General features: G+C 38.7%; 1 protein-coding gene across 1 annotated transcript in view; it reads right to left on the minus strand.

Annotated features, from left to right (window-relative positions):
* Morc4 (MORC family CW-type zinc finger 4) overlaps positions 1 to 12,064 on the minus strand; it is a 56,739-nt gene that overhangs the window by 5,440 nt on the left and 39,235 nt on the right. Inside the window, exon 14 of the mRNA XM_050124015.1 lies at positions 11,300 to 11,472. Within this exon, the coding sequence (XP_049979972.1) occupies positions 11,300 to 11,472 (173 nt within the window). The remainder of the gene's footprint in view (positions 1 to 11,299; positions 11,473 to 12,064) is intronic.

Below are 12,064 nucleotides of genomic sequence, written 5' to 3' on the forward strand. Positions count from 1 at the left end.
TCCAGGTGACCAAGACATGCCAAGGTAAAAAATCAGCTGTTGAACTTTGGGTGAGAAAGGATCAGGCATGTAACTAGCGTCCTCAGAGGACCTCAAGGCCACCCATGTCTGTGGCTTCGGGGGGGCAACTGTGAGACCTCTCAATCTTAACCTCTGAGGACACTCTGAGTTTCTTGGAATCCAAACGGGCCTGCCATCTTAACAGCTCCTGTGATATCCTTTTAGCAGTTTGTATAATACTACGCAGAAAGAAACGCTGGGCACAGTGGTGCATGCCTCTAATCTCGGCCCTTAGGAAGCTGACGCAGGAAGATTGATGGAACTTTGAAGCCAGCCTGGGCTACAGGCCTGTCAGGGAAGGCTACACACTGAAGCTGTCTTAAAAAAAAAAAAAAAAGAACAAAGACAAAAACAAGTTTTGTGAAAGTAAATAAAGTTGTATTATTTGTCTGATCTTCATTTGCCCAACTCTAAGGGCTCTGTTCATAACAATTTCTGATTTGACTATGATCTTTCCTCTTAGGAATCTCAGACTGTTGGCTCCAACCTACGGGCACCCCCCCCCATTCTCCTAAGTCCTAACCCCAATACTGACTTTAGAACTGCTTAGCACACCTTTCTTCCTGGAGGTACCAATGGTATCTCCAACTTGGTGTGTATAAAACTGACTCCTGACATGCTCCTTCAAACATGTTTCTTCTCTCCTGTTTCTTACTGGTGTTAACGTCATCCAACTGGTGGAAATTTTTAGAGTTTTATGTGGTGACTTACACTCTCAACATGCTGGTTAGGCTGCAGCGGCTTCCTATGACCTCCCCCCCCCCCCCCCGCCAGCTCATTCACTGTGGTAATCTCCTAAAGCCAGGCTTCAACATATTTAATTCCTTTTTTAAAACTTTTTATGTGTTGCTGCCTCTAACATAAAAGTCTAAATGTCTTAACTGGACAATCAAATCTTCCCATGCCAAAACACAAGGAACCTCTATGCTAGGTAGTGTGTTAAGCCTTATCTGATTCTCTCAATTGGAAGGCAGGCAGGAATATTATCTTAACTGCTTTAAGGGATGGTCAGGAAAAGGTTGTAATTGACTGCAGCTGCTGAGTGGCAGAGCTGGGATATATAATTTGGCCCTAGCTTTATCTTCCATTACTAGACAAACACCAGACAAACTCAATTGCTGGGTGATTTCTTATTGTGATCCATTTGGCCACAACAACTCTCTCTTTTCTAGCATTACACATTTAAAGCCTGCTTGCATGGTACTTTGACCTTCTGTAATACTGCATGTGTAGATGCACATGCATACTGCATGTGAAGGCCAGTGGTCAGCATCAGGTGCGGTTCTGCAAGACTCATCTACCTTGTTTTCTGAGACAGGGTTTTCACTGTGACTCGGGCTTGTGACCAGGCAAGGTTAGCGGGAGGGAGAGCAGGTCCCCAGGGACTCTTCTGTCTCTGTATCCCCAGTGACAGGATTACAAGCAGGCACTGCTGAATCTGGCTTGTTATGTGGGTGCTGTGGATGGAACCGGGGGCTTTGCGCTTGAGTAATAAGCACTTTATCAAGTGAGCTATCTCCCCAGGATCGCTTGGAGCAATCTTAACATTCTTTTATAAGATGTGTTACCATCTATGGGATAAGAGTGTACATGTATGTGTGCGCTTCATACTTGAGTACAGAATTAGCACCTCCTTGACAGAGAGCACGTAATGTGGTAGAAACAGAGGAACAAAACTTTCATGTAAGTGGAAATCAAAATAGGATTATTATCCCAGGTGGTGGTGACCCACGTATTTAACCTCAGCACTCGGGAGGCAGAGGCAGGCGGATCTCTGAGTTTAAGACCAGCCTGGTCTACAGAGCGAGTTCCAGAACAACCAGGGCTACACAGAAAAAAAAAACACACAACAAAAACAGAACTCTGGATTTCTGTTATTTATTCTATATTTCTCCAGAAACTCTGGTTCTGCCCTCTAGGAATCAATCCTAATACGGGACCTATACCTGCTTCTTGGGTAAAGATTAATTGTAGGTTTTATATGCTTGGAATTCAACAACATTGTTTTCTTTTCATTTTCTCTTTTTTACCACATTATCTGTTGTTACTTTATATTTTAAATCATCTTCTAAGCCTTTTACATTTTCTGACCCAGCTACACAAACCATCCTTCTGCTACTCCAAATGCTTCCTGCAGCACTTCTCTCTGGCTGTGAGTTGGCTACTTCATAAAGAACATGCAGAAGACTATATTGAAATTAGAATAGTTTAGTTTTGGACATTCATTACCTTGTTTTTGACTCTGTTTAAGACACCACGATAGGCAAAAATAAGAATCAAAACTGTGGCTTCTGTACAGTGTGTATGCACTCATTTGTGACAACCTCTTTTTAAAATGCTGTGCATTTACCCATTTAGAGTATGCATGTCTATCAACGGCAACTCTCTGCTTCAGACTTTGAACAGCTGGGATAACAAGCCCGGCTTTTCTTACCTGATCTCTATTATTTAGTGTGTTTCCAACATTTATCCAAGGTGTATCCGTATATTATTGTCTCGCTGGTGTTGATATGGTTTGAGTATGTACCCCAATAATTTACATGTAAAAATCTAATCCCCCTTGTGAGATACAAAATATGGAAACTCAATTAAAGTATTCTGGAGGTAGGGTCTTTGGGAGGTGATTAGGGTTAGATAAAGCCATTAGGGGAAAGCTCTAATGATTACTAGTGAGGGTCATCAGAACATAGGGAGAAACAGAAAATCAGGTGATACAGAAGAGGACAGTGGCAAGGGAAAGGGACTGACAGAGACTGACAACATATAGAACACATATGCAGACACAGATGTGTGCTCCGTCTCTTGCCATGTGATGCCCTGCACTGTCTCAGCACTCTGCCAGCAAGAAGGCCTTCCTTCTCCAGAGCTAGGGATGTGCTAGTTAGAGTTAAAGCTTCCAGAACTAAATTAAATACATCTGATTTTCCATAGGGTTACACACCCTAGAGCATTTCATTATAGTAAGAAAAAGTTCATTATCACCAGTCCTTTACATGGCTAAGTAATATTCCATTGTATAACTCTTTAACTTTAAATATTTTATTTTTGAGAATATTATAAAATGTACTTTGATCATATTCATCCCCTCTCCCAACTCCTCCCCTTCCTACTTTTCCTCTTCTCCTTAGCTCCCTAATTTTGAGTCTTTTTCCTCTCACTTTTCACCCTCATCAAGTACAGTTCATGTTACTAGACTAGTCTTGAGAGTGGGCCTACCCTGGAGTGTGGCTGACCTACCAGGGGCCACATCATTAAAGAAAACAGGACCATCTCATCAGATACAAAAAAGACCTTTGACAAAACCCAACATCCCTTCATGATGGAGTTTTATCACCAAGGGATGTTGGATTTTGTCAAATTTCTTTTTTTTTAATCTAAAAACTCCCAGAGAATTTAGGGATTCAAAGTCATTATCTCAACATATTAAAGATTCAACCACAAATTTCTTACATGTGATAAATATATTCAGCAAAGAAAGTATCAGGAAACAAAATCAACTCTCTCTCTCTCTCTCTCACACACACACACACACACACACACAGAGACACACAGACAGAGACAGAGACACACAGAGAGAGAAGAGACACAGAGAGAGCAACCTTTCTATATATAAACAAATAAACAACAAACATATTCAGAAGAAAATTAGGGAAACAATCCCATTCATAATAGCCTCGGAAAATTAAAATGCCTTGGAATAAGTCTAAGGAAGTGAAAGTCATATAATAAAAACTGTAAGACAATAAAGAAAGAAATTGATGAGGATATTATATATTTTCTATCAGCTTCTCAGATGATGGGAATTTCAGCTGCTTTTACCCTCTGTCTACTGTAAACAATGCTGCTATGAACACATGTACAGTTTCTGTATGAATACACATTCTCACTTTTCTAGAATATATATTTTGAAGTGGAATTACTGGATCATAAACTATTTGAAAACATTAAGCACTCCCAGACTTTTCTACTGAAGCAACTGCAATATTTTGCATTTATATCAATACACAAAAGTTCTGCTTGCGCCACATCCATCACCAACGCAAATTATCTGCCTTATTGAAGATAGCAATCTTATTGGCTGTGAAGTAAAAGCTCATTTTGGTTTTGATTTGTAGATCCTTGATGTTACTGATACTAAGCTTCCTTTCATTTGCTTATTCGTCATCTGTGTATCTTCACTGGCCCATTAAGCTGTTTCATTAGTGAGTTGTAACAGGCTTTATATAGTCTGGATTCCAACCCTTTATTACATACAACTTTTCTAAAGTGGTCTCCCTCAACTCTATGGGTAGTTGGTTTTACTTTATTGTTGCTGCTGCTATTATTTTTGGTGACAGGGTTTCACTACAACTCAAGCTAGCCTTGAAATCCCAGTTCTTCTTCCTACCGTATCATCAAGGTTCTTTGCACCTCTTTTTTGTTTTGTTTTTGTTCTTGAGGCAGGGTTTCTTTGTGTAACAGTTTTTGCTATCCTGGAAATCATACTGTAGACCAGGCTGGCCTGGAACTCACAGAGATGTCTCTGTCTCCCGAGTGCTGAGATTAAAGGTGTACACCACCACTGCCTGGCTCCTTTTGTTCTTAAAGATTTATTATGTATTTTCAGTCATGTATGAGAATTTGCCTGCACGTATTTATGTACATACACTGCATGTGTGCCTAGTACCAGCAAAGGCCAGCAGAGGGTTTCAGACTCACTGAAACTGGAGTTAGAGGTTGTTGTGGGTGCTGGGAACTGAACTTGGGTTCTTTGGAAAAGTAGCAAGTGCTCTTAATCACTGAGCCGCCTCCTCTGAGCTTCTCAAATCTTTTATTTTTTTTACAGCTATCAATTAAACTATTTTTCATCATCCCTTCCATTTTTGGTGCTATATCCAAGAAACTATCGCCTAGTCCAAGGTTATAAAATGTTACTCTTTATTTTAAAGGTTTCACACGTAGCTGTTACACTTAGATCTGAAAGCTCCTGTCAGTTACATGTGTATAGTGCGGGGTTAGGGATTCATCCTCATTTTGTTGCATTTAAATCTATTGAGCATAAATGTAAGGTTATGTGTTTCTTTTCTTTTCCACTGAAGTGTGTGCCTAACCTTATACCACTACTACGCTGTCCTGACTACTGTGGATCATTAAAGGCGAGGGAGACTCTAACTTCCTTCTCTTTCAAGATTGTTGTACTGATTCTATGTCCCAGAATTTCCATGTGAATTTTAGGAAGGCACTGCTAACTACTGCAACAGAGACATCTGGTGTTTTGAAAGAGCTTATACTGCATCTGTAGACCAGTTTGAGATTACTGCGATATTTTTTTAAAGTAACAAACCCTCTGGTAACAGAAATGACAGATGTCTTTCTATTCATTTAGGTTACCTTTAATTCAACAATATTTTGTTTTTCTTCGTGTATAGATATTATTTATACCAAGTCTGTTAAACTTATTCTAAATATTTTTAAGCTATCATAAATATAATTGCTTTGTGTTTTTTTTCTTAATTATTTTGGCTCTTTCAAAAATGTAAATTTTGGTCTTGATTCTTTTTTAATGCTTTGCTATTCTCCATTTCAGTTCCACTTTAATCTTTAACCATTTCCTTCCTTCTGTTTGGTTATGCTTAATGATTTTTTGTGTGTTTTTTTGTTTTGTTTGTTTGTTTGTTTGAGACAGGGTTTCTCTGAGTAACAGCCCTGGCTGTCCTGGAACTAGCTCTTGTAGACGAGGCTGGCCTTGAACTCACAGAGATTCACCCACCACGGCCCAGCATAGTGATTTTCTTATTATGCCGTCACAATAGGCTTTTTCATTATGAAATGTCTCTTTTTAGATCTAGAATATTTTTTAATGCACATAATTTTAAACTGTCTTGTTTTGTAGTGCAGGCTGACCTCAAAGTGATAGCGATCCTCCTGTGCCATCCTCCTGAGTGCTAGGATTACAGGTGTACACCACCACATTTGGCATTAGAATATATTTTATCTGGTGCCAGAATAACTGTCTAGGTCTATTAATTTGCTGTTTATACGGTATGCAGTTTCTCCTTTACTTTTGACTCATTTGTAGATTTGAATCTAAAGTGTCTCCTCTGGCTGACATATCTAGACTTTTAAAGGAAATCCAATGTAACCACATCTGCCTTTTGACTGAACTGTCTAACGCAGATACACTGTGTTCATTACTGATATGGTAGAGTTTATAATGGCTATTTAGATTTTGTTTTCCATTTGTGTTATGCCTTCTTAGCTCTCTGTTTCTCCAGTATTATTCCTTTTCTATGTTATGTAGATACTTTTAGTAGAATATTTACAGGTCTAAGAAGTTATTATTTTATCTTTTATTTTTCCAGCTGATTACTTATTTTGCATATGTAAGTATGCATATGTACACAAGCATGTGCTACACACAGCCTCTATACTCTCTCCTTTCATCCTCTAGATTCCAGGGATCAAGCTTCAGGTTGTAAGGCTTGGGGTCGGGTGCCTTTACCTGCTGAACCATCTAGTTAGTCCAAAATTATTTCACCAATTATTACTTTTTTACAATATTACATCATTTGATGAAATCTATAAGAAGAAAACAGAGCAAGTAAAAAATTTCAAGACAGGCTTTTCTCTGTGTAGCCCTGCCTGGCTGTCCTCTGTAGACCAGGCTGGCCTCAAATTCAGAGATGCACCTGCCTCTACCTGAGTGCTGGGATTAAAGGCGTGGTCTACAACCACCTGGCACAAGTACAATTTTCTTATATTGTCGCTGCTTAATTTTTGCTGTCTTCATTTCTGACTATGCATCAAAGGTCCTCTCTGTACTGTTACTCCAGTACAGCCTTGCTATACCATTCCCTGCCTTTGTGTTTACTATTGTCAAAAATATTTATATTTATATACAAAATAAGTTCAATGATAAAGTTCTATATACATGTAATTACATATAAATGTCTTAAGTAATCATTCCTTAAATTGGTCAATAGAATGAAGAATGACATTATATTTTTTGTAGTTCTTTACACAATTATCTTTATCAGCACTCAGATTATTGTCTAATTTCATAAGAAATTACTAAAAGACGGCTCTTGTCCTGCAAAACATCCTTTAGTATTTCTTATATGGCAGGTCTGCTATATAAGATTATAAATATACACACACACATACATTCTTACAGATTTAGTGTATAAATTTACACACCAAAGAATAAATTTATAGCATTTAATGTCTTAAAGATAATTTTACTGGAATTAAGCTTTTGGTTGACAGTCTTTTTTCTAGCACCTTAAATACTTCATCTTTCTTTAGTCTGTTTCACATTGTTATAATAGAGTACCCAAGAGTGGGTATCTTATTAGGAAAGGGGTAATTATTTGAGGTCATAGTTCTGGATGCTGTTAAAATCAGGTAGCTGATTTAGTTGGCTTCTGGAGAAAGTCTCACTACAGCCTGACTCATGGCAGAAAGTAGAAGAACATGCAAAAGACAGAGACCTTCATGATGCTCACACCTCTTAATAGTCTGATGAATACTGGTACACTAGCAATTAAATATCAAGCCAAGTTTGGCTGGGGACAAACCATATCCAAGTCACAGTAGCATTCCAATGCCTTCTGTTCGCCATTGATTTTTATGAGAAATCGCCTGTTAATCTTAATGAGACCTGCTAGCACAAGGCCGTTCACTTTTACTCTCTGTACTTCTCCAGTTATTTTTTTTAAAAAGCATTTTATATTTTATTTGTTTGTGGCTTGGAAGCTGCCACCAAAATTTAAGCAGTCTGTTTTTTTGTAACACACTCATTTACTAATAGCTTAGATCGTCCCTTTTTAGTCACCTCCAAGAGAGCACATATATATATATATATTCCAAATGATCAGGGATGTAATTTTATCTTTAAACCTGGCCTCTTAGGAATCTAAATGCAGCTTGGGTATTGGTTTCAAGTTCACCTTCTGTCCTATTCTGTTTGTTTCTTAGTGGGTGCCAGTTTGTGTTTATGCAGACCCTTGCTGACACCCAGAATAAACTGCCATCTCAAGAAACGTGCCTCGATTGTCTTTCTCTCTTTCCATTACCAAAATTCTGACTATTTTATTTTTTTGCAAGTTTTTTCATGGAGTTACAAGCACCCTCTTAATTAGTATCTATCATAATCTATGGCCTATTTTATTTCTGACAGTGTCCTTAGGCATGAAATTCTTGATACTTTGCTCTAGATAAGTCAGTTCCTTTAGGTAGAGCTATGGAGTTCAACCTTAATGCTTGCCTTTTTCTCAAAGCTGAACAACTTATGCAAAAAGTAGAAGTAAAGACAATGGCCTGTTTCTTCCAGAGATGAATCTCTTCATTATGGATGAGGACTGGGGTGAATCTGCACTTGCTCCATCCACAATGAGCCTTTGATCTATGAGCAATCTTGAGCTGGGGCAATGGAGGCCGAGTTTTGTCAGCTTGCTTTGCCTGAGTGATTGCCTCCGCCCTACAAGTTAGGGAAGATAAAGGTGGATGGGAGAAGAGAGACCCAGTCCTTTTGGGTCAATCTCTATTTACCTTCCACAATACAAAACTGGGGGAAATGGAAGCAGTCAGAGGCTTGCTCCTCCGTGGTGAAACGAGTTTTCCTGGGCAGAAGTATCTTTTAAAATACAAACTCATCAGCTCTTGTCATAACTTAGTCACAATATATACATAAACTACAATCACTAATTGTTTCCTTTGCTGACACACTTATGCCTATTTTAGTCCTTAGTTTGTAGCACTTGTAATGGAACTTGCATACACTGGAGATATTCAGTCACTGATTATTCCATCATCTTGATCCCCCATTACCCTAAAAGAATAGATTTCATAGAGCAGAATGAATGAACAGAAGTAAATTACTTTCTTTACCAGAAGTAAGCTGTTATCCCATAAAAGGTTATGCCTGACAGCTTACATCCTAGGTGAATCTATTCTTCGTTGTATTGGAATTCCAATCTCCCCGTTTTAGATGCGGAAGACTATTCACAATGTCATTTCCAAATAACCTGCATGGAGGGCCCTTCTAAACCTACACCAGCATGACTTCTTAAAGGTCTCCTGAACAGACTAGGCTTTATTTTGTATAGTTATTAAGCAGGACTACAAAACTCAAAGGCTTGTATTATGTTTTAGGTTTTTGATAATGAAGGAAAGCTTTGTAACTCTTGGTTAAACCTATTACTTCATTCATACCCTTTTGTCAGAAACTCTATTTTATTAAACCTGCGAACTTTTCCATTTCCCACTTCCAGACAAAAGCCCTGCTAATACGCTACTCTATCTCAACAAACTTGAATGGTTCTATATGTGCAGCCTTAAATAGTGTAATTATTATCATTTGCTAATTTTACCATAAGATACAGTATTAGCAGCATTGGGTATCATTTAGCTCCTAAAAGAATTTTACTCAACAAAATAGAATTACACATAAATTTTCAAAGCACTCTACAGCATAAACCTTATATTCCACAAAGACCCATACAAACTCTTTTAGCTTTTTCTAAAAGCTAACAAGGTATGCCACCCAATGGATGTAGTACAGTACTGCACCCAAAACATATATACTGTACTATCCCAAATACCATTCGTAATCCCCCTGAGGTTTCCATAAGCCACCACAGAGTTACCAAACAAATGTAGGCAGAAAAAGAAAAGTGGTCATTAAAATGTAAGAATTTGAAAACATGGTATGAAAATAGCCAGACGACCAAGAAAGAGAAGTAATATTTACTGTGCACCCCTTCAAGCCTGCAATGAATGATGAAAAACTAATGAAAGCAATAGGGGAGAGTTAGGATCAAATTACAGAGACCAGGGTGGACTATTGTTTTCTACCCCCTTGCTACAAAATTCAATTTTCTAAATTGCTCTTTCAATCTGACTGGGATTTAAACATTGCTTCCTGAGTACTGACCACGTTCCAAGCAAGGCTTGGGAAGCTTTCCCATAGACTGTCGTTTACTTCTTCTAATAGCTTTATGTCCAAAAGTTCACTTTCTCTTGAGGCCACCTGCTCATGTTCAGGAGATCTAACAATTTTTGTATTAGCTACACAGCTTAATTGTGTGTGGAAGAATCACAGTACAGGGGACTCGCAAACTTGTACAAGTCTTTGTTTATGAGACTGAAAGACTTACCTAAGAAGAACTGAGACAGCAAAGCTATATCACTAGCGGGAGAGGTTAGCTGACCCTTAGGAAATAGTCTATGGCCTCTGCCCTATGCTATGTTACGAAAGGGGCACTGAGAAACTCACAACTGTTTTGTAAGAATCACATTAATGACGACTGTAGACATTTCTACTATTTGAGAGCAATTCTCTGTTTGCCCTTCACAAACGAAAACAGCAAGGAAGAGAAATGCAAGGTGTGGCAATTAGGAGTACTGTGTTCATTGCTAGTGGCAATACAGGGGCTGCTGTATGTTTTAGTACCTCAGAGACGCCTAAGAAAATTCATAGTTATCCTCCTTCCTATTACATGGACTAACAACATTGACGAGGTAGTAGTAAACGAAGTGAAGCCCAAGAACAAACTTTTTTCCAGACAGGATCTCACTGTGTAACCTGGCTGGCCTGGAATCCACTATGCAGACAAGGCTGTGCTCAAACACATGGGAGCCTCTGCCTCGTGGACACTGGGATTAAAGACTTGTACCACCATGTCATGCAAGAAAAAGCTTTTGGGGATGACTTATTTTCTAGTAAACAGTGTATGATCATGAGGGACACATTTCTACTAGTTAATTTTACACAGAGCCAACACATCATAGACCTATGAATCCTCTGTAGATGTTAATATTAATGAAGTATAGGGACAATGATTTTCTATATAGCATTACCTTATTTATATAGCACTTAATACTTTTCAAAGACTTCAGTAGAAAACACAAGACAGTGACCATTTCAAAAATATATAGGCTCGACATAGCATTTATAAGAAGGAAAAACTAGGGGGTGCATGCAAGACACAATTCTATCAATCCCAAACTATATTTTCATGAATGAACTTCATGTGTTAAGAAAAAAACTTACCTGGAATGGTGGTACACGCCATTAGTACTAGCACTTGAAAGGAAGAGGGAGGTGGATCTCTTTGTGAGTGTGAAGTCAGACAACACATGCACATACATACATTACATATATAGTTTATATAATAGGTATTATAAGTGACATCAAATTACTCTACAGGAAAACAGACTCTGAGACTTATTTTTGAAAGCAAATGATGGTTTTAGTCACCTGGAAAACTGAAAAATACTGGAATCCAGCGACTTCAGTTGAAGAGGTGATTTGTTTTCTTCTCCACCGGATGAAAGAAGGCTCGGGCTATTGATTTGCTCATATCCAATCATCTTGTCATTTAGTTCAGTCATCTCTGGTGTAGTAGTAATCTTTGGTGGATTACTGAGGACCTAACAAAAAAGAAATAGTTCATAAAAATCCCAACTTTGAGCAAAATACCAAAAGATGTGTCAATTCTTCTGATGCTAGGAAAGAATGCTTGACCAAATAAACAGAACAAACAGTGCACAGCAATGTACACTAGAACACTGACCCCAAACACAGTCGGTCACTAATTATCAGCTAGACACCAACAGACTCTTCCCAACTCTTGTATTGGTTACTAGACCTATCCCACCCACAAGACAAACCCAGGTCCCAATCGCTGTCTATTTCGCTCTCGCGACCCAGGTGAAGGTTGGGCTTTCATCCTTCCGAGCTCTGTGTCGAAAACGTGGGTGGAGAGGAAAAGCATTGCAGCAAGTATCTGCTGGTTTAGGAGAGACACATGCCAGAGGCTATCACATGTTCACAGTGCACACAACAGAGACATGCACCTGGGATCTGGTTGGAGAGCCAGCATATGAAGAAAATATGAGTAATTAGGGTGAAAGAATAAAGGGAAGGCAAACTGAATGAGGATAGGGCAGTCCTGGAAATCCCGGTCTCTGTACAGACATAGGATATGAACCGTGGTTACTCACATGCCTCGGTTTGAGTAGG

This window comes from Alexandromys fortis, unplaced genomic scaffold (genome assembly GCF_014885135.2).
Source record: "Alexandromys fortis isolate MF-2015 unplaced genomic scaffold, M_Fortis_MF-2015_v1.1 scaffold_195, whole genome shotgun sequence".
NCBI lineage: Eukaryota > Metazoa > Chordata > Mammalia > Rodentia > Cricetidae > Alexandromys > Alexandromys fortis.